The sequence below is a fragment of the Mesoplodon densirostris genome, chromosome 9 (genome assembly GCF_025265405.1).
Source record: "Mesoplodon densirostris isolate mMesDen1 chromosome 9, mMesDen1 primary haplotype, whole genome shotgun sequence".
In the NCBI taxonomy this organism is placed as follows: Eukaryota; Metazoa; Chordata; class Mammalia; order Artiodactyla; family Ziphiidae; genus Mesoplodon; species Mesoplodon densirostris.
Genome location: NC_082669.1, coordinates 112,501,640 through 112,524,727, shown reverse-complemented (window position 1 = coordinate 112,524,727; position 23,088 = coordinate 112,501,640). Strand labels below are relative to the sequence as shown.

The 23,088-nt window shown below is 53.3% G+C and overlaps 1 protein-coding gene across 1 annotated transcript; it reads right to left on the bottom strand.

Moving 5' to 3' along the window:
• Positions 1-6,422: 6,422 nt before the first annotated feature.
• On the bottom strand, positions 6,423-21,245 carry NOM1 (nucleolar protein with MIF4G domain 1). Its single transcript, XM_060107761.1, has 11 exons — positions 20,121-21,245; positions 18,241-18,365; positions 17,370-17,565; positions 14,642-14,965; positions 12,929-13,039; positions 11,992-12,159; positions 11,282-11,403; positions 10,343-10,475; positions 9,750-9,881; positions 7,918-8,027; positions 6,423-7,606 (listed from the first exon to the last, which is right to left on the bottom strand). The coding sequence occupies exons 1-11, from the start codon at positions 21,243-21,245 to the stop codon at positions 7,432-7,434; spliced, it is 2,721 nt and encodes a 906-aa protein (XP_059963744.1). The 3' UTR covers positions 6,423-7,431.
• Positions 21,246-23,088: the final 1,843 nt, after the last annotated feature.

Below are 23,088 nucleotides of genomic sequence, written 5' to 3'. Positions count from 1 at the left end.
CTCGACAGGCCCACTTGGCCTCTGCTGTCAGGGTACAAGTCAGTGGCTCAGGCCCCTGCAGGCTGGGCTGACCTTGCAGGGGGAAGTGGTCAGATCACTACTGACTCTCGTGCTGGTTGTTTCCGCTCCCACTCGCTTCACAGGAGCCGGGCCAGGAGCTCAACAGGGAGGCGGCTGGAACCCACTGGTGTCGGGGAGAAAGTGCAGGTCTGCACCGGCCTGAAACCCGGCTTCTTCCAGGCCCGAGTGGCCAAGTCTCCATGCAGGGAGGATAAGGCCCAGAGGAGAGGTGACTGGACAGGGACACTCGACAAAGCACCCATCCCCGCGCCGGTCCCCGATGGCACAGCCAGGCCACTCACGAGTCCAGGAAGTGCGGGCCTCACTCCAGCCCTGTACTGCGCTGCGTGGACGGACCAAGGGCACGTGGGACAAAACAGCAAGCCCAGCCCCAAAGGCCACCTTGTATTTTCAGCTTCTCTGTATTCACGGCTCTGTTCGTGGTGGGGACAGCAGGAGCCACTTTCCCAGGGCAGGCCCGGGCCCTGCTGTCGGGCACCAGGCCAGGACGCCATGGCCTCTGTGGCTGATGTATCAGTTAGCCCCAGAGTAGCTAAAGTAGTAAAGCAGACGCTGGCTGCCCTATTAAATCTGATTTAGAAAACAGAGAGGTTTAAAAAAATCTCATCGTCCATTTAAGTCAAAATGCGTTAAGGATGCTAATGACCACTCTGTGGGTCTGGCCGGCTAGCTTGGGACCAGATTGAAAAGTACTTCCTCCACCAGTCAGAACTCTGAGGGCAAGGATAAAATAAATCTCAAATAATTACACTGTATTTTCGATGAGTTAAGTAAGTGTGCTTTATGCCGTGGACATGTGAACTTGCTTCTCTGCACACAGTAAGCCCTGGATAAATACTTACTGGGAAATCTGTGTTTGTAATGCATTGTTTTTGCATCTCGTCTGGTAATTATGCCCTTGGGCACATCTGTTCAGAGTTGGCTCTTTGTAGGAAATCAGAGCTTTGGCCAAGCCTGGGCAAAATTAAGTAATGACAGTAATAGAAATAATCTTAGCCCTCAGTTTTAAGGTGTGTAGGTGCCGGGCACCCTTGTACAAGCGCTGGACTCTGGGATGTTGGGAGCTGGGCTGGCCTTCAGCGCCTTGGTTTCACCTTGTACTTTTTTGCAAGCTTTGTTCTACTCTCATTTAGGATAATTTCCCCAGAGACAGTAAAAATGTCCTGGATTACCCATCAGCGTTTAAGAATTATAAAATAGATACTAATTCAGACCTTCAGAATGATATTCACGGGAAATCCTGGGTTGAGGAAGAAGAATGCCTCCAGAGACCCCCTATTTGCACTTCAGGGGGAAGTAACCGGAGAGAGAGGTTCTGCTCTCAAACAATTAACAAGCACCTCCTTTGTCCAGATGGGAACCTACCCGGTGACTGACCTGGACACAGTGCCAGGTCCTTTGAAGGACACAAAGCTCATCATAGGTCGTAAAATCGCAGACTCCTAGAGTTAGAAGTGCCCTTACTGCTGCCGAGGTCAGGCTGTCAGCAAAACTGATAAGCACGCCTTCTTGGCCAAGTTATTGATACAAACGCGGGGGAAGGGGGAGTGCCAAGCGTAGACACAGACCTGGAGCTGCTGCTGGGAACCTGCCTGGGCCTGTTGGACAGATGACGGGTCTGCTTCCCGGTGCTGCTCATCCGCGCCCATCGCCCACCGACCTCTTGGCAGCTGTGCCCTTGCGGTGACAAACCAGGACAGCTGGTCACCCTGCCTACTCTTCTGAATGGACAGGATTAAGGACCCATGGGAAGAGAAATGCGAGCAGTACGGACTGAAGTAGTTGTTAGTGGACTCATCCTGAGTTTAGAGAAATTACCGCTGTCACTCCAGGCACTCACAGACCTACTTAACAATTAGAGAAAACCTCGATGGCAAATCCAGTTTATAGGTAAGAGTACTTCAGAGACGCAGTGGCTGCTGTGTGCTGGCAGCAGGCTGGCCTTGAGCTGGGCTGGTGCCAGCAGTGGCCGGGCCCGATGTGCTTGTCCCTTCTGCACCTTGTGACTGACCAATGGGCAGGCCAACAAGAGCATCCCCATCACCTAGTCGAATAGGGACTGCTCAGGGACCGAGCAACAAAACTGCGCTACGAAACTCTACCCCACACCTGGATTTACAGAAGCTTGGCCAGCGCAGCTGGGGCTCCCCTCCACCTGGCAGGGTCTCCCCCCAACAGGCAGGAGAATGGGTCACCAACCTGGGAGCACGGGCCCCACCCCAGTCCAAACCCCGCACAGGCTCTGCTGGGAACCAGTCTCGTGCACTTGCCCCAGCCAATGGTAGCGTCTCGCCATCTGCCGTTCAGAGACTCGCCTGTCATTGCTTCAGTCGTTTTGCAATGGGTAGTCTGATCTTCCCCAGGAAAAGGGAGAGGGGTATAAGAAGACTCATTCTAAAAATTTATGTATTTTTATTTATTTATCTTTGGCTGCGTTGGGTCTTCATTGCTGTGTGCGGGCTTTCTCTAGCTGCAGCAAGCAGGGACTGCTCTTCGTTGCAGAGCGTGCGCTTTGTTGTGGCGGCTTCTCTTGCTGCGGAGCACCGGCTCTAGGCGCGCGGGCTTCAGTAGTTGTGTCTCACGGGCTTAGTTGCTCCAGGGCATGTGGAATCTTCCCAGACCAGGGCTCGAACTCGTGTCCCCTGCATTGGCAGGCAGATTCTTAACCACTGCGCCACCAGGGAAGCCTCAAGAAGACCCATTTTTTTTTTTTTTTTTTTTTTTTTTTTTGTGGTATGCGGGCCTCTCACTGTTGTGGCCTCTCCCGTAGCAGAGCACAGGCTCCGGACGCGCAGGCTCAGTAGCCATGGCTCACGGGCCCAGCCGCTCTGCGGCATGTGGGATCTTCCCGGACTGGGGCACGAACCCGTGTCCCCTGCATCGGCAGGCGGACTCTCAACCACTGCACCACCAGGGAAGCCCAAGAAGACCCATTTTTTTTTTTTTTTTTTTTGCGGTATGCGGGCCTCTCACTGTTGTGGCCTCCCCCGTTGCGGAGCACAGGCTCCGGATGCGCAGGCTCCGGACGCGCAGGCTCAGCGGCCATGGCTCACGGGCCCAGCCGCTCCGCGGCATATGGGATCCTCCCAGACCGGGGTACGAACCCGTATCCCCTGCATCGGCAGGCGGACTCTCAACCACTTGCGCCACCAGGGAGGCCCAAGAAGACCCATTTTTAAAGAAGAATGCCAGTTAATAATGTAGGAGGGATGACAGGACTAGAAAATGACCATTTTGCAAGTAATAATTGATCCTGGCAAGGATCATTAATGCCTGCCTGACCCACTAGGCGAAATATTGGTGGGAACAGGAAACACACGTTTTGCCACGTTTTTCCTTTGTAAGATGTCCTTAACTTTTGGTGACTAATTTCCCTTAATAATTACAAAGGTAAAAACATACCTTTGCCACGGGGAGGTCTGCTGGCCTCGACTGTAATTAGTGTGGCCAGTTGTGAGCTTCGTACTGTCTGTCCCGAGACGCCAGTGTCACTGGGCTGTGATTTTCCCAACCATGTTTACGTGAAGCCCACCAGGATTTGTTGTGACAACGGGCCAGGACTCTTCAAAGCCGTTTCATGAGAAATTTTACACGGGGGTGGGTGTTGTATACTAAAAGGAAATGTAATGTTTGAACCTTGATTGTATTCTGTCTAGGAAAAAAACAGCTATAGAAAATTCAGTTTTGAACAACTGGCAGTATGAAAACGGAATTGTCTGCTGGACTCTGTCACTAAATGCATGTTCATGTTCTCAGGTGCGGTAATGGCATCACCAGTAATGGAGAATGAGGGGTTGGGAGTCAAGTGTCATGATGTCTGTACTTCCAGTCGATGTCATCAAAACGTGTGTGTGCATAAATGAATGTGGATTCGATATAAAAAAGAGAAAAAGCAAATGTGACAAGTGTTAACAATGGGCAAACCAAAAACTAAAAGCGGAAGAATTTGCCCTCTTTCTTTGGAAACACTTCTGACAAAGTGAAATGAAACAAATAGTCCATTTTAAACGATTTTCTATAGAAAATAATTTTTAAATGCTCTTCATCATTTTTACCTCGGCCTGAAGTGAATCCCGCCCGAGTTTCATATTTCACTGGGCCCTCGAGGGGCGTCCCCTCCACTACTCTGGTCTGCAGGAGCAGACCCAGGTGGGCGTGAAGCGCAGGAGAGGGAGGAAAGGGACCACTGGCTGGGTCCCCAGGGCGGGGATAAAGGACACAGACCACGCTGGGGGCGGGAGTGGGGGTCTATCTCCTGCAGACTGGATATTTGAGAGCGGGAAAGTGCCGATGCGATAACCCCCGAGGCCGTGGCCATGTGTCTTGCTGTGGACGTGCTCAAGGTCAAAATCACTCTGCTCCCGAGGCCGGTGGACACACACAAGGCATTGTTTTCCAAACACACACAACCCTGGGTGCTCTGAAGTCACCTCTGCAGGCTTAGAACATTTTAAACTGATCCCCATTTTCCCTTTCATCATCTTATCATGCAAACATCATTTTTCATCATTTATTCAGCGCCACTCAAGATAAATGTCATCTTGTGAACTTGACCCCTTTCCTGCCAGCTGTCAGTGTAGAATATGATATGATACGAAATGTAAGGGTGAGAAAGAGAAAACTCCCGATTCCCAGGCCAATATTACCTTCCCAAGAAAATCTAAGTTCTACTGAACTTTCGTTACACTCTCTGGACATGTGTGCGTGGAGGTGTTCCCTACACACCTGCTCGTGCATCCTAAGTGCTTCGCACTCGGGGAAGACGTGAGGCCCCCAGAGGCCCACGGCGTCTTTGTTCACGTACGGTTGCTGCCAGAAGTCGCCTCCACTGTTTCAGAGCTACTACCCCAGGATGGGTCTGGATTGCTGGTGGATAATCCCTGAAGCCCAATTCCCGGGCCTGTTTCCAGGCCCTCCCCAGGGCTCTGCTCTCTGCACTAGGACCCCAGCATCCTGGTCTTGGCCTTCTCCTCATAACTCAAGTCTCCTCGAGGGGTTCCAACTCCCCGCCCTCAGGCCCCCAGCTCCAGTGGTGTGTCTGCACCCTCAAGGCCGACCTCGATGTTGACAAGCCACCGGGGGCCCCAAACTGCCCCCACCCCGCCTCTTCACCTCTTCGCTGAAAGGCACCAACTTCCGGCGCACGTCCCTCAGAGACGTCCCCAGGACTCTTCCTTCTCACAGCTGCTCTCCTAGGCCGGAATCACCACTTACTTCTGCCTGGAAGGTCACAAGAACCATCTACCTGGTCTCTGCCACCAGCCTGCCCACGTGCTGACCCACCACCTTCCTTTGTCCAGCAATATTCTTGAAAACACAACTTCGATGATCTAACGTCCTTGGCAAGAATCCTTCAATGGTTTCCTATGGTTGAGCAGATAAATCCCTAACTCTTCAGCATGGAGAGAGTGGTCCTTCACAACCAGGTTGCAAACGCCTGTCCTGCCGTCTGTCCTGGGTCCCAGGGCCCCACACGGCCAGGCTCCGCACTCTCGACCCCCTGCTGGTGCCCTTGTGTCCTCCGAGTGCCCCCTCGGCCCCTCTTGGAAGAGCACGTCATGTCCCAATGTCACATCCTTTGAAAAGCTCTCCGTCCCTGAGCGCTGGGAAGAGCTGGCTGTCCCCATCACTCGTTGGTGCGCTTTGCCTATAGGACCTGTCCTGTCCAACTTAAATGATGGTTTTGAACCCTTCAAGCTGCCCCAGGTCTCAACTGCACGTGTGGCACCCAGGAGGCCCCCAGCAAACGCTGACTGCGACCAAGTCCCCACTCTTACTCGGGTCCTCCTAAAGAGGCTTTGAGCTGACGTTAATTCAGACACCACAGCCTGAGCACAAACACAGTCACACACACAATTGGAAAAGCTGAAACTGAATTACAGACAGGCTGAGAGTCAAGAGCAAATGTCGGGTGCTGAATCCCGCCACACCAAGGAACACCTGAAGGGGACGCACAGCATCCTGCTGGGACATCTCGGCTGGGATGCCGTCTGTGCCCACAGGTCAGCAGCCTTGTGCCCAGAGCTGTGACTGGTGCCACTGCCACCCAGGCCCAGGACGCAGGCTCTGGTCACGGTCAACAAGCAGGGCCTTCCCTCCATCCCTTCTGGCTCTTCCCGCTAACCCAGGGGCACCCTCACCAGTGAAGTAAAGCAACCGAAGCAGTGTCACTGCTTTACAGTGAGGCCTAATGATTATGATTATTATTATTATTTTTTTACAAAAGAGGCAGAAGTGATTTGAATTAGGTTAATTATTTTCATGAAAAGACACTGGAAGGTTTTAGACCTCTGAAGAATGTGTTCTGCATTATGAATGCTTTATGAAAATTGTTTATTTTGCAATAATTTAAAGCTTAAGGAAAAATTATAAAAATATACTTCATGTGTATAAACTTCACCCAACAATGAACATTTTGCTTCATCTGCTTTCTCTCTGTCCATGAGCAGAGGAAGGGAGGGAGAGAGCTGCTGTATCTTAGGTGCATCCTGAACATTCATCCCTCGCGGGCGGTCTGTCCTGTGCGTGTTTATATCCCGAGAACACCGCTCGGCAGGCGGCACCTGCTGTGTCCAGTGTCTGTCTGGTGACTTCAAAGTTGTTCGGGAAGGTGCATCACACCTGGACTTGATGGGTCTAAGTGACAGACACTCACGGGGAAGATGTCCTTTCCCACGTCAGAACTTCAGGTGAGGAACCAGGATCGTCCCCCCGCTGTGCTGCACCCACACCTGCAAGGCTTGAGTCAACTGCTGACTCTTCCAGAACACGTGACTTCCAAGTGCTTGAAATAATCAATCAAACCTCAGGAATGTTTAACTGACGGTTTCAAACTTTTAACCAATACATAAAAGATAAATAAAAAAGCCATCCATTTCTTTGTAACTGCACCCTCTAGAGGCTTACTTTGTCTATTAGAAAATTAGGCACTGGCACACCCCCTCGCTGCCCGGGGGCCCGCCCCTCCCTCCCTCTCCCCCGCCTCCTAGAGATATAAATATAGGTATTTGAAGATGGTTCAAAACACAAATACCGTAAAACCTTGGACCAAAATAGAGTATTTTTTTTTCTTTTTGCGGTACGCGGGCCTCTCACTGTTGTGGCCTCTCCCGTTGCGGAGCACAGGCTCTGGACATGCAGGCTCAGCGGCCATGGCTCACGGACCCAGCCGCTCTGCGGCATGTGGGATCTTCCCGGACCGGGGCACGAACCCGTGTCCCCTGCATCGGCAGGCTGACTCTCAACCACTGCGCCACCAGGGAAGCCCCAAAATAGAGTATTTTAAATACGTCAGACTGTGCTGCGGCCCCACATCGCAGGTGAATGAGCACCCCTTGGCTCCCAGCCCGGCTACAGCCTCAGGGATGCCCTCCCCTGCAGGGCCCCGGTGCAGAGCTCGGCTCTCTCCCGCAGCGTGCTGGCCTCCTCGGCACCCCCGTGGGCCTGCCCGCCCTTCAGCAGGAAGTGGCTGATGAAGAGCTTCAGGCCCTCCCGCAGCAGGCCCAGCGCGGGGCTGTCGGACACCCTGAGGAGGAAGGGACACGCGTCAATGACCAGCCGGCCCCCATCTCAGCCCTAGGGACCCCGAAGCAGGGGATGTACCTAGTTTCCCTCTGGTCAGAATTCTCAAATAAGAACTTAATATCTTATCTGTCAGAAATCATTTTCTGTTTGCTATTAGGCAAGTCTCATGTTCCCCAAATTAATGTTCAGGATATTATTAAAATTAGAACAGAAAAGCTACATGTAAGTACAACAAACTTGCTTTTATAAAACACAGGTGAAAACAATTTCTCTCCTCTTTTCCACGTTTTATCGAAAGAGCTGGGAACAAACCTGGCAAAAATTAAACCAAGGTCTTCAACTTCCGTTTCCATGAGCAGCATATGTAACACTTTTCGTAAAAAGTGGACCCTGGGTTTGTCCAATTCACTGAATTCAACGACCTAACAGAGTCCGGATAAAAAATAATAGAAGTTACACTGTTGAGCCAACTCTGCAGTGATTTCTGACTATAGTTTGAGTAAAAAAGGACCGCTCCCCTTGCCCCTTAACTAAGGCTATTTCCAGTTTTATATAGCGAACAGCTGTCCTTTGACACGGGGCCTTGGGACCGCTGGTGCACTGCTGCAGGGCGCGCACACCACTGGTGAGGGCAACTCGGCAGTGCTGAGTCAGGTCCAGGGGGCTGATGGGTACCTAGCGAATCAGGAATCTCATTCCTGGAGTTGAAATGTAGATTATCTCCATGCCTTAAAGAAACTATCCCCTAATTAAAGCCATACACACACACACACACAATTTAGATCCAGAAGAGACTAATTCATATATATAACAATCACAGTATACTTATACGGTGGAATACTATACAGCAGTAATAATATCTAAGGACAAAACTGCAGATTATCAACATGGATAAATTTCAACCTTATGCCAAATTAAATAACTGTAAAAGGACATCAAAAGCCTGGTTAACCACATGCAGACACCTACAGCCAGAGTGCTACCTACAGCCAGAGTGCTGCCTACAGCCAGAGACCCGTGAGGTATGGAGGGGCGGGGCTGCTTCAAGGAGTCTCCAGGACCTGCTACATCTGAGGGACATGCCACATCCTGTTCCATTCTGAGCTCAAACTCAAGTGAACCGAAGGCAAGACTCCCCCCAGCACGGAGAAGGCACTAGCCCTCTGTGCTGTAAATTCTCCCCAGGTCTGGAATGTGGGACGAGGCTCTGGCCCTCATTTTCAGTACAGTAGCCAAAACCCAAGGGCACATCTCTAAGGAACATGCAGTTAACTCGACAGGCGCTCTGGTGAACAAATACATAAACACAGACAGGAAACCGCAACCAAGCCTGTCCCAAGGATCAGGAAGCAGAAGGCAAGAGGCCGGGCCCCCAGCTATCCCTGACCCTCAGCTTCTCTCACAGTCCACACCGTCAGGACCCCCAGACCCCCACGGTCCTACTGCCCAGGCCACCTTGACCCGCCTCTCATGTCTAGGCTTCGCTGTCCACCCCGGACCACCTCCAGAGCATCTGCATTTCATCGTCTCTGACGAGTCAACGTGGGAATTCGACAGGGGCCAGGATGCCCCTGCTCTAAAAGATGTGCCACAGCCAAGGGAGGAGCGGCAGAAGCACAGCTTCTGTACAGCTCCCACAACCCCACTTCTTCCTGACGGAGCAGCGGCCACCACAGGACTCATGATGGCCTGTACACGGACCGCAAGTCCCGAGACTGATTCATGTAAAGGAGCAAACAACTGTAATGGCGCCTTGAGCTACCAGGCAAATTTACACTGCGTGCTCATCTGGCGATTTCCTATGACGGTCTGATAATGAGTGTTTTTCAGGTGAGTCAGGGTCGAAGGAAACGCACATTCTTAAGGTACCAAACATACAGAATTACACCTGGCCCCTGAACTCGGCTTTGGACTGTGCAGTCCACTTACATGAGGACTTTTTTCACTAAATACACACTGCAGGACCACACGCTCCAAAGCTGGTTGAATCCTCATGTGTGGCACCAGGATACGGAGGCCGACTGTAAAGTTACACTCGGACTACGACTGTGCAGGGGTCGGCGCCCCTGACCCCCACGTGGCTCAACGCTCAACTGTACACTACCATTTTCAGTGCTTCAAATCATCTCGCACATTATACACACCTTTAAAATGGAAAGTGGCAGTGACTTTGTCTTCAACAAGTGGGCCACCAGGTGAACCAAATTAGAGAAGTTAGTGGCTGGTAGAGTTTCTAAGTCCCGAAATTTGTCCCATATGCTGAACTGGAATGTCATCTAATATAAAACAAAGGAAAAAAAAAATAAATTCAACAAATTATTAGAATAAATCACTAAAAATATAATCCAAAGGTACTATACTTATTCATTTACTTAAAATATCCTAAAAATCAAGACCTTTTAGAAGCAACTACACTCTCCTTTCCTATATACAGTAGTTTGAAATAGCTTCACAGTAATTTCTTTCTATTGCAGTATTTTCCCTTAAATCAGCAGAAACATTAGAAAAAGATGGTGCAACATAAACCAGAGGCACTCGCCGATTAAGCAGGTCGTGACCCCTCATCTGTGACAGGGAAAGGTGACATGGGGACACGGCTCAGGTGGTGCCCACCCTCTGCACACAGCTCTTGGCCGGGGTGGCCCCTGACCCAGGGCCCACATCCCAGGTGGGCCAAGCCAGCCAGAGTGGTTAGAGAGGAGAGTGGGACACAGGCAGCCTGCCTCCCAGCTGTCACCTGAAAGCTCCTTGCGTAGTCACAGAACTTGCCCGCCAGGAACGCGTAGAAAGGGTTGTACGTTCTCTCTTGCAGACAGCAGTCTATGAGGACGTGAACGATTTCTCTCTCCTGCTGATCCTTAAGCCCCAGCCTGTAAGACAGGAAGAGCGAGGACTAAACCTCCAATTTGCCAAATTTTAACAGCTTTAAGGCAGAAATCTTTCAGAGGAACATATCCTGCCTGGCAGTTTGGTTAAGTGGGCCGGGTAGCAGGACTGGAGCTCCAGGCCCGGCCCCAGCCTCTGGCCTCAGGGTTTCCAACAACGTGGCAGAATGAGGTGACCCCAGGCTCTACAAAGGCCTGTCACTGGTGACCGACCGACTAGAAACAGGGCCTCAGCTGTGGGCCCTTCTTGTTTTTTCTTTTTTCTAAAACGTATGGTCTGGTTTGCAAAATCTGGTTTGGTTTGTAAAAATCCATCCTTTTAGTGCATAGTGTTGACTTTGGACAAGGATTCGTAGCCCTACAGCATTTCCCCTGCATTTCCTTCTGAATTTGAAGCAAATAAAGGAAAATTAATTATTAGACTTTTTAGACGTACTTTGTACACAGATGCTTTTCAATCTCATTACAACTAATTACAGAAGTTGTAATATAATTACAACTAAATTAAACAGGAAGTTTAATTTAGACGTAATCGGAAAGACAACTTTAACAGGAAGGTTTTAACCAACTCATGACAAACAACAGCCACTGGGAACTGTCAGGTGGTCACCTGATTTTTTCCTATCAAAACAGATCATAAACTGTCCTAATCTGGAGCTACCAGCGGTCAGTTAGCAGGAGCTGGACTACAGCCCGTGGCGCGGGGCAGCGGGTGGGAAGGGGCAAGGCCCCGGCCTCCACGACATGGCACCCAACTCAACAACAGAGCAGAGGCTCGCACACAGGCTTACTTCAGGAGCTTCTCGAATGCGTCCAGAAAGTCTTCACTAGTCATAACTGTACAAAATATGTTTCTCCTGATGTCGGTGTTCATTCTCTGCTTTCGGGCGAGCTCCAGTATCTTCGAGCTAACCTGGCAAGAGGGACGACCGGGCGTAGATCATACAGACGTTTCAGTGAATGTTGTTCTTTGGTTTAGCGTAATTACTAAGTTTCTAAGAAGTAATACATGTAATTCTGTGGCTTGACCCAAGGCTAACTGTAAGGTACGCGTAAATACATGTATGTAAACGCGGAACCTTTATTCTTGAGCAACCCCCCCCGACACACCCCCATAAAGGAAAAACAGCAAGAGGCAAAGCAAGCCCACGAGGAGAAAACCGCTTGATCTGGGAGGCTTTGTGGGAGCAGTGGGTCCGCCAGTCCAAGTACCAGTTGAATGAAGGAGAGGTAAGCGCTGCAGCTGAGGGGAGAGGGGCCAGGACGGCCAGGAGGGCGGGGAGGCCAGGATGCCTGAGTGATCGTCCTGCGTTGCCCTCACTCCGCTAAACGTTTAAGTCCCTTTCCTAACATTTTGAGACTTTAAAAGGAAATAACAGAAATGGAATTAAATGCTATCACAAAGCAGTAGCTATTTCTATAAGGTCTTCAAATAAACCCAGGGGAAGCCGCGTGGGGACACAGGTCACACGCTAGGTGGTGGCGAGCACGGGCCGCGTACCGTCCCCGTGAGCTGCTTCCGCGGGGTCTTCTGCTGACTGCTGTCGATCATCGGGGCGCCACTCCACGCGGACCCCACGATCCACCAGCGCCCAGTCCGCTCGGCGTTCAGGACGCTGTCCCAGGAGACGCGGAGCTGAGTCTCTGTCCCTGAGCCAGCGCCTCGCAGCTGATTGAGAAAACAGCAGCCAGTGGAGGCCGCGGCACCTCAGAGCCTGGGCAACAGCGACCCCAGCTCTTTCCAGCTCGGGTAACAACGTTTCTGGTGCGTGAAAGCTGTGATGGGTCACTGACAGGTGGGACAGTTAACCAGTCAGGAATAATGCCAAAGTTCGAGGTAAACTCTCAGTGTGTGTGTGTGTGGGCTTTGTGGGTCTATCATCCAAAACACTGGTCTGAGAACAGCTGTCACGGGGCGGGGGTGGGGAGAGAGGCTCAGACTCGGGCAGGAGGCGCGCCCCAAGGGCCGGCAGTGAGGACTCCACCAGCAGGGGCCTGGGACCTGCCAGAGGAGGTCACTCTGGGTCTGACTGGTGCCCGGGCCGAAGGGCACGCCTGGGGGCCCCACGCTGAGAAGCTCTGGGGAGCTTAAACAGATGAGCCCCCCCACTCCCCAGGCTGGCCTCTCTGATCCTGGTGGGACCCCGGCCCGGGCCCTGTTCCAAAGTGATCAGAGGTCCTCCCGCGATTCTCTGGCGCGGCCGAGGGCAGAGGGCTCAGCGTGGGGCGCACGCAGCTCACACGGAGGGTCGCCCCACAGAAACGTGCAGTTGCCTTTCATATCTGGGAACCCCCGCTAACCGGACGGGCACCTGATCTGTGGCTCCACCGCCCTCCAGAACTTCATGGGGGTTGGCGCAGACCCGGCCGCCTGCGCAAATGAGCCCTCACCCCGCCCAGGGGTTCCCATGACACCTCCCATGAAGGAGGGTGCCTACCAGGGCTCTCTGCAGCTTCCGCAGCCTCTCCAGGGGCTCGGGGTCGTAGCCCGGGATCTTCCGCATGTCGTTGTTCTTCAGGGCCAGCAGCGTCTCCAGCATGAAGCGAACCTGGAGACAGACGGGAAAAGCCATTATCTCAAATGCCAGAAACCAACGATGCTTCACCGTGGGGAGAAAGACACCGCCTCTGCGCACATGGTCACCGCAGCCGAGGACGGGGCAGGGGCGCCTCTGGGAGAGGCCGCACCGACCTCAGCAGCCGCCCAGGCCTCCCCGGCCCAGAACAGAAATGCCTCCCCCGCCCCGCAGGCCGAGAACACGCCCGGGCTGCGCGCCCTTCCGCCCCCACCGGCCCCCGGTCTCAGTCGTCCTCCTCCCCCACCACGTCTGCAACCCCTTCCCACTCCTGGCTTTTTGCTTTCCTAACTTTTAAACTGGAAATGACATCGTACTTAGAGAAGACTTTCAAGAACAGCACAAAGACTTCCCACAGACCCTGTCTGAGATTCCCCCCAAAGTTCACTTCAGCTGAGACATAACTCACATGCCAAGCGTCCACTGGGCACACTCGGGGCTGTGCAGCCGTCACCACGATCAGTTTTAGCACGTTTCCATCAGCGCTCAAGGACTCCAAACCCACCCAGTCACTCCCCAGCCCAGCTCCTCCAGCTTCAGGCCAGCCCGAGCCAAATGCCTGTGTCTGCCGTGTCACCCCTGAGCAGTCAACACAGGGACAGGGTCTTCGCTGGGACCCGCCCCCATGATCTTCCTCTCCCACCTGGAGCCGCCCCCCGCCCCCTTACACAGCAACTCCACCACCACCACCTCTGCGGCCCCCAGGACCCTCAGGGGGCTCGGCCCACACCTCCCTCCTCACAGCTAACCCGAGCCCGCACCTCAGCATTTCAAAAATGGGCCAGTCTTCCTGCCCAGTCTGTGTCTCCTGAACAAACTACTGCCCACCTGCAGGCCCAAGCTGGTACCTGGGGTGACCTCTGACCCCGCCCTCTCTCCCCTTCCCTCCACCAAGTCTGGCCACTTCTGCGTCCTAAACCCACGTCCACTGCAACTCTGCTGATCATCGCCCCACCCCCCGAGGTGGCTTCTCTCTCTTTCCTACGCTGTAGCCAAAGTGACCTCAGCATGAAAACCTGCTCAGAGCCCTTCATGTGCCTCTGGGATAGAAATCCAGTTCCCTGCGAGGTTTATGAGGCCCCGAGGCCGGCCCCTGCCCTGCGCCCCGATGCCTCCCCACAGGGACTCTTTCCTTTTTCCTCAAATGAGCCCTCGCCCCGCCCAGGGGTTCCCATGACTCTCCGTGCCCCTCAGTCTGCAGACCAGCAAACAAGGTAGCCACGAGTCCCACTTTCCAGACGGGGAAACCGAGGCCTGGAAGCCTTGGTCCCTTCGCTGCCGAGTGGAAGAGCCAGAAGGCCGAGCGGGCTAACCCCGCGCCCCTCGCCCCAGGCCTTCCCAGTAAACCGCTTCTGAATGGCTGAATGTTACGTAGATCGATTCTTAAATTCACAAGAGTAAAGACACGAGGTTCACTCACACCATGAAGATGAAACCACAAAACCAGATGAGGCAGAAGATAACAGGGATCATTACGAGACGAAATGCACTATTTACCCCAGATACTCATGTCTAAGTTCTGGTCAGTGTGAGCGTTTAGGCAGTTAGGAAGCAGGTCACGTGACGCACTCATACCCTGGTCTGGTCCCGGAACTCGCCGCCTGCCCTGCTGGCTTTGGCCTGGGCCTCAGTGATCAGCTCCTTAAGTGACAAAGCATCATCTTTTCTCAAGGAGAAGCCCACATTTCTCAGCATTAACAGGATCAGTTCGATATCTTTTTCTGTGAAAGTTCCAGTAAGTTTTCTCAAAATGTCAAAGATGAGGAGAGACTGCACCACGCGGAAGTTATATAAATGGGCGATGATGGCGAACAGGTTGTCACACTCTTTCCCGTCACATCCGCTTTTATAGACGTCAGCAAACTTCCTCACCACAGCCTCCAAAAAGTGCGCACCGACCTGGATGAAGAACAGAAAAAACATTACTGCAAACGTGTAAGAATCAAGTTAGCAAGTCATTCTCAGGGGTCCTTCTTCTTTTAACTTCAACGCACGTTGAAAGAATTAGTACTTTTAAAATAAACACATAAAACGTACATGTGGCAGGATACGAACTCCAGCAGGGCAAAACCTCTAAAAACACAAGTCTGAGTGCCCAGTGCTTTACAGAGGAAAACACCACACCACACACGACACAGAGCGGGGTGCCCAGTGCACACCTTCCCTCAAAGTGCACCTTCTTGTCCTTAAAATCAACGAGGTGCTGTTTCTGACCTGCAGCCATTCTGGTTCCTTGGAAAAATGAAATCCTTAAGAACGTTAAGGGCACATCCGTATCTCTAAAAATGCACTACTATCTAACACGGCTCACTTCTCCAGCTTGGTTGGGCCTGGAGGGAGAAGACGGGAGTGGGCGCCCGGCGGTGGCAGAGCGATGGCGACTCTCCAGCTGAGACATGGGGACGCAGATCCCCACAGCCGTGCTGGACCCTTGAAGGCGGACCGGGCCCAAGAGTCACCCAGCGACAGAACTAGAGGATGTGGCCACTCACTGGATGGGAAAGATCAACCTTCTGTGTAACAGCAGCTGATCGAGCTTCTGACGGGGATGGTTCATCTGTGAGCAGCAGCAGAAGTGCGGGCTGGGTGAAATCACTGTAACCTACAGGGCTTCCCCGCCGTCCAGTGGTTAGCGCTCCGCACTTCCACCGCAGGGGCACGGGTTCAAGCCCTGGTCAGTGAACTAAGATCCCACATGCCGTGGGGCAAGTAAGCCCGTGCTCCAGAGCTCCTGCGCCACAACTAGAGAGAAGCCCGCGCGCTGCAATGAAGATCCCACGTGCTGTGACTAAGACCCGACCCAGCCAAATACACAGATAAATAAAAATAAATTTCAATAAAATTTTGACAGAAAGCTCTTACAATATGACCTCGGCTAGAGGAGATCGTGGCCCAGAGGTTTCTCTAGGGAGGGTGACGGAGGCTGCAGTGGGAGGAAGGGCGGGACTCCAGCCACGCAGAGGCTCACAAGCACCACCTTGGTGAGCACTCCTGCAGCCAGGCTCCTGCACGCGCTCCCAGCCTGAAGCCGCCAGACCAAGCCCCCAGGGGAGGGTGGGCAGGCAGGTCGCCAGGTGGCTGGCCTCCCGGCCCAGCACTGCCCTCACTGCTGAGCCTCTAGCAGATGGAAGGAGAAGCCCTTCTAGCAAGTCTGTGCTCTTCAAAGTAAGCCCCGGACAGGGCCACTCTGTAAGACCCCAAATGGTTTTCAAGACCATCATCGTGAGCAAGTCCTACAAAAGCGGGAGGGGTGTGAAGAGCGCGCGGCATGGGGAGGCAGGGCCCCGGGACCGTCCACAGCCCGGCCTTCAGGGGCTTTGCTGTGTTTGCAAAGTGGGGCTAAGTAAATACCTGCCCCACTCATCCTGCTGGGAGTCCCAAGGACTTACACCAGGGGATCAGACTTGCAGTGACATTTTGCTGCCGAGGCCTGTTCTTGGGAGGAGGGCAATCAGAAGGCAGAGAAGCTCAACACCACCACTAAAAGATACTGTCCCACGTAAAGATCCTAAGGGATCGTCAAGTTCTCTGGTGAATATGAAGGTCGTCTGGAAAATCACACCTCGCTGGCCTCCTCACCCACTCATGCGTCTACCTTCGTGTAAAGTCCTGTAACCAGGCCGATGTCCCTCAACAACCCTGCAAGCAGCCACACGGAGGGAGTGGATGCTGACCAGGAAGGTTATGATCTCACTGTGGGAGGTGATAAAAGAGGACCCGGGACGAGGTGGGCCTCCCTGATGCCAACACAAGGGTCACTGACCAAGGACCAAGAACATGGGGCGGGCCGGATGGCACGGGGATGCTATTTCCTCAGCAGCACCTACTGGGTACCAGGCACCGCACAGGAGGTGCTTTAGACACGCTGTCCACTGAATCCCGACAAAGGCCCCACTTCACAGACACGGGCAGGTCTGTGGCCCACCCAGGGGCACCAAGGCTCCAAGCCCAGGCACTGTCATGTGTCCCCTTGCTTCATGCCCAGTTTTACCTCACATTCTGATGGCCTCTCGCCCAACACAAAGCCCTGTGCTCTGAACACCTGAAACAGTCACTGTTACCGTGGGGAATACAGAGAAGATGAAGGCAAGTCCACGATGTCAGTCCAGAGGGACAGAACTAACAGACAATAAGGTCATGTCAGAAAGGACCAAGCGCAAAAGCAGAAGTTGGCCAACATCACGTAGCTGCCGAGCGTGGTTTAGGATGATACAATACAGACAAGGTGGCCTTGAGCCGTGTCAGCTGATCACTGACACAAGCAGCACTTGGACAGCTAATGGCTGGAGAGAGGCAGCCCTACCTCGATGCCAACTGTGCAGTGAAGAATGCTGACCAGGAGGACATGCTCCATCACCAGCCTGGCGGGCATGGCCGCGTCCGGGGCGCAGGCGCTCAGGAGGACGCCCGTGAGAGTGTCATTCATGTCCTTCCTGCTGTGGCCCATGTACAGCTCCTCCAGCTGGCCACTGATGGAGGCCAGGTTCGGCTCACTCAGCCTGCAGACAGTTGGAAAGACAGAGCGACAGTGCTGTTTCAAATCAAGAACTGTCTTATTAGGTCAATTAAAAAAATTGAAAAAGTTATTAATACTTCCAATAGATCCTCTTTTGTGTACGTATTTGACCCATGAACAATTCTTATCCTGTCCCAATAATCCAGTATATATGTACATAACACAGAATCTTCTGGAATCTTCAAATAACATTAACTGCTGTCCTTCCAGCTGAAATGCAGCCACAGTAAGGCACATGCAGGATTCCCTTCAAGACCACGGAGACTGTGATGAGGATACTCCACTGATATCCTTACCTGATCTCCCCAGGCAGAGGGAGGGAACCATCGTTAGCACATCCGTATGTACTGTTGGAAAAAATCCCAACTTTTCCATTTTCTGCTGGCACAAAAATCTTTTATTTCCTAACGTGGAGATAAGGGCTCTACTGGGTGGGGATGGGAGGACGTATATGCACTGCAGCTGTGCTAACTCTGAACATCAAATGGCATGTTCAGTAAAATTCCAGGATGCACCAAGAAGAGTGTTTTAACTAAAAAGAAATTAAAAAAAAAAAAAAAGGGCAACGCAGGCTTTGGTTTAATTCCCAGAACGATTCCTGTGTTTTTAGAAGAGAGACAACCTCTTGAAGTGACACAATACACTGCCTCGAGGTTACCTGTTAATCAGACCTTTGACCTGTTTCTTGAGCCTCTCTAGTTCTTCCTTTTTCTGGGCATCCACTGTCTCCTCTTCTCGCCTCACGTGGGGTGGGATGTACTTTCCACCATTTTCACAAAGACTCTGCTTGAAAGGACAGAAATAAATTACAAAAAAAGTACACTGACTACACCCCACCTTTCCCCTTGCTACACTCACACTTAGATATTAAATTCCCAAGAACTGGGAGAGCCTGTCACTACTGACTACGGCTGCTTCATGAGCATCAGCTATTTCCCGAGTGCCCACCCTAGTCCTGGACACGCACGCCACGGCCCAGACGATGGACATCATTATTTACATTAACATCAACACTACATTTCATCACCTCGCTTTTCCCTCTGTAACCCTTCAGACTTGGCTGCGCCCCCCGCCCCCTTGTCTACCCGACAGAGCCCTGTATTCTACACTTCTGCCAGCCTCAGTTCACAGTAGGCACGGCAGCACACAAACACCTAAATTAAGTGCATCACCAGTTTTGGAGAAAAAGCGGTCCAAAGTAATTTCAAACCTGTCAAAACCAATATCTAAATTTTTTTTTTTTTTTTTTTGCGGTATGCGGGCCTCTCACTGTTGTGGCCTCCCCCGTTGCGGAGCACAGGCTCCGGACGCGCAGGCTCCGGACGCTCAGGCTCAGCGGCCATGGCTCACGGGCCCAGCCGCTCCGCGGCATATGGGATCCTCCCAGACCGGGGCACGAACCCGTATCCCCTGCATCGGCAGGCGGACTCTCAACCACTTGCGCCACCAGGGAGGCCCCAATATCTAAATTTCCATGATAAAATCAAAATCAACCCACTGCTCACTATTTTCTAGATTTTCAACTGAAAGGATTACGAGTCATCACCAACGACCAACACTCCCTGACAAGCCTTTAGGAGACAGACATTTGTAAGGCGTGCTCCTTGTTGTCAGGCTTTAAGCTTAGCTGGAGAAAGCACATTTTCATACACAGAAACTTAATCTTGAGACACCCGTTAGTATGTCAGTTACACCTCCACAGGCTGTGAAAGAGACTTGGGAAACGGTCAAAACTTAAAGTGCTAAGAGAAAACTGATAGCACTTGAGCACTGCTCACAGAGTGCCAGGTGCTAAGACACCAAGGACAGAAATGAAAGACCCTCCATATCCTTCAGGAGGGGAAAGATCCCCAAAGATGTCTGACCTTAACAGATAAACACAAACAGTGAGAAACCGAGGAAAGGCCTTGCAGACAGAAGAAATAATATACTCAGAGGCAGAAGGGTGAAATGGTGAGAAGTGGAGAAGGAAACACAAGCAATGCCATAAGGCCGCCTTCAAGGTGCGTGTGCAGGTTAAGCTGTTTTAACAGGCAAGGGGTCGGCGCGTGAGGCCTTGTCTGCTCTGCTGTGGGTTCTAAATCTGGTCGTCACTGTGAGACTGTATCCAAGGGAGTCTCGGAGATCAGCTCTGTGTTTTAGAAGGATCCACTCCAGGAGCAGCTGGACAGAAAAAGGACTAGGTGTGGGCAGAGGGGACGCAGGGGCGAAGCAGGAGTCCCCAGGGTACACGGGAGGTGGGAACAAAGCTTGGGGGAGGGGAGTCAAAGTCAGGTTTGGAGGCTGAGGCAGTAAACCGAGTGAGGATGTGGCCTTGGGACAACGGTGGGAACGGCCGGCAAGTCCCTGGGATAGAAAGGTCTCCAGGGATGTTTTCTCCCTGTCTCTTTATTGTGGAGATTTAAATAACCCGACCGACCCACGCTCAGCTCAAACAATTATCAATACATCAACTGTGTCACTTCTGTCCCATGCTCTGCCCCCACCCGTTATTCTGGAGGAAATCCCAGAGGACTCAGATTGTTCACAATCTCATACCGTATCGTTTGCGTCAACATCCTCTGCGGAACTTTCACTCCTCTCTTCATCTTCGGCAAAACGGACTCTCTTCTTCCTCCCTTCCTCCTTCGCTCTCCCTTCCGCTCCTCCGGCTTCTAGCTGTCCCTCTCCTGCATCCTGCTGGCCCCCCTCCTCGCTCTGCGCTCCCGCGTCTGCTTCCCGCTCGCCTTCGTCTTCCACATCCTGCTCCTCCCGTTCGTCCTCGGTGTCACCTTCGGGGAGTGTCTGTCCCGCACTCTCCTCCTCCTCCTCACTGCTGCTTTCATACCAACCACTACTTTTCCCAGAGTCCAGGGCTCCCAGGATGTAGTCGAGCCCATCGCGGGCAAAGCTAAGAGGCACGGAGCTTCCGTCGCCCTTCTTTCTGCGCTTGTTCAACCCGAGGCACCGCTCCAGCTTTCGGATCTCTCGGTCCTCCTCCTCGTTGGCCGCCAGAAGTGCCCGTTTCCGGGCAGCGGCGGCGGCTGCGGGGGCCTTGGTCCTGCCGAGGGGATCCCTGGCCTGGGCCTGGCCGGCCTTGGCCGGAACCGGGGGAGGCCGCAGCCCCTCGGACGGCCGCGAGGCCCGCCGTGGGGACGGCTGGCCGTCCTCCTCCTGCGTCGCCTCCGCCCGGGGGCCGCTCGCTCCCCCGGCTCCGCCACCGCCCGGGCCCGGGCCCTGCGCGGGGCCGGCCGTCCTCTGGAGCCGGCGCGCCTTCCTCAGGTGCCGCTTCTCCTTCCTCAGCTCCCTGCGGCTTTTCCTCCCGCCCGGGCGCACGCGTCCCTGAGCCCGGGACTCCTCGCGGCCGCCGGGGGTCTCGCCCTCCGAGGTCGCCTGCACGAACTCCTCCACTGCTAGCTTTAGCCGCTTCAGGGCCCCCTCCCCGCCGCCCCCAGGCCCGCGGCGCGGCCCGCGCCCGGCTCGGCGCTTTCCGCGGGCCATGTGCCCCCGGAAACCGCTCGAGAACGGGGCAGCAGCTCTCGTAGACGTCACTACTTTCCAAGACGCGCCGACGCGCGACTTCCGGTCGGGGCCAGACTTCCGGGCGGAGAGCGGCGCGCTGCGCGGGGCGGGGCGGCGCCCCCTGCTGGCGGGAGGGCGGCAGCGCAGGGAGCCGCACGGCATCAAACGGTGCCTGCTCTTAAAAAGCTGTAAACTTTAACTTCCGAATGAGCACAAATACATTCTCGTTTAAAAACGAAAACTTTAGAGATTATGGTAAAGAAGGTTCCTAACGACGTTGCAGAGTAGTAACCACGCTTACGGGGTAGGGGTAGGGGTGGGGGTGGATCCTTGCGGACGCGTGTGCGGGTGGAGCCATGGGAGCCACGCGGTGTGTTGCTGCGTGTTGCTCACGGGAAGCTTGGTCCTGAGCTCACTGCTCCTTTCACTCAACCTCAGGCCTCAGGTCCCTCCGAGCTCCGCGTAATGACGCACCTGTCCCTTATTAGGATTGCTGGGATTCCCTGGGATGATGTTCCCTGATTACCGGTCCATGAACAGCCGCCCCCTGGGGTGACTGGTACCCCACCCCCACCCTCGAGTTCAAGTCCGCTGGAATTTGTGGACGTGCCCTTGTGTGGAAATAGGGACTTTGCAGATGCAAAGTTAGGAGAAGGCCTTGCTGGATTGGGCAGGCCCTACATCCAAAGACAGGTGTTCTTAAGAGGGAAATTGGGGCTCACAGCTCACACACAGGTAGAAGGCCATGCGATGCCCGAGGCAGCGATGGCGGAGATGCTCCTCGAGCCCAGGGACTCCAAGGATTGCCACATCAGAAGCTGGAGGAGGCCTGGAGCAGGTCCTGTCCTGCAGCCCTGGGAGGGACCCACCCGGAGGGACCCACCCCGCCTACACCTTGATTTCCGACTCTCAGCCTCAGGACCGAGACTCTATATGTCTGGGGTTTTTTTGGGTTTTTTAAAATTTATTTATTTTTTTGCTGTGTTGGGTCTTCGTTTCTGTGCGAGGGCTTTCTCTAGTTGTGGCAAGCGGGGGCCACTCTTCATCGTGGTGCGCGGGCCTCTCACTATCGTGGCCTCTCTTGTTGCGGAGCACAGGCTCCAGACGCGCAGGCTCAGTAGTTGTGGCTCACGGGCCTAGTTGCTCCGCGGCATGTGGGATCCTCCCAGACCAGGGCTCGAACCCGTGTACCCTACATTAGCGGGCAGATTCTCAACCACTGCGCCACCAGGGAAGCCCCTATATGTCTGTTTTAAGCTGCCTGGTTTGTGGTGTTTTGTCAACTGGGTGATTTGTACCGGGAAACGAATACAACAGACGGGAAGTTGGGAGCTGGGGACCAACAGTACTCAGGGCTTAATGGTGACCAGCAAAGAAATCTTCCTGGAGGGACCAGAGTGACACCTGGATGGAAGTTCAAGCCAGGGCTCCGGGCTCGGTTCAGACCCTGACCTCACTGTTGTGTGACCTGCTCAACCCACTGAGACTCAGCATCCCCGTCTGCAGAGTGGGGTGATCAGAGTGCCCGTCCCACAGGGCTGTCATAAAATTAATCAGATTTTTTTTTTAGGTAAGAAGTGGATTTATTTATAGAGAAAAACACTCCTCAGAAGGTGAGAAAGGCCCCAGGGTATGGTGTTGTCAGTTTTTATGGGGGTGCGTAATTTCATAGGCTAATGAGTGAGAGGAATATTCCAGCTATTTTAGGAAGGGGTGGGGATTTCCAGGATTTGGGCCACCGCCCACTTTTTGATACTTATGGCTGGCTTTGGAACTGTCGTGGTGCCTGTGGGTGTGTCATTTAGCTTGCTCATGTGTTACAGTAAGCGTGCACTGAGGCTCAAGGTCTAGTGGAAGGCGACTTGTCCGCCATCTTGGACCCATTTGGTTCTAATCAGTTTATGTCATGTCCTCAGGCTATGTCATTCTTGTGCCCTGCCCCCTCCCCTCCTGCTTCATCCCCGCCCCACCCCGCAGAGATTTTACTCCCATATTCTTATGGGAA

What these genes read in the sequence shown, in the direction of transcription:
- NOM1 (XM_060107761.1), bottom strand. Translation starts at nt 21,245, where the DNA reads ATGCCGTGCGGCTCCCTGCGCTGCCGCCCTCCCGCCAGCAGGGGGCGC. An exon ending in GGAAGCTGCAGAGAGCCCTG is followed by an intron (nt 12,160 to 12,928) that starts GTAGGCACCCTC and finishes TTTCTCAATCAG; the next exon opens with CTGCGAGGCGCTGGCTCAGG. An exon ending in TGCCACTTTCCATTTTAAAG is followed by an intron (nt 8,028 to 9,749) that starts GTGTGTATAATG and finishes GGACTCTGTTAG; the next exon opens with GTCGTTGAATTCAGTGAATT.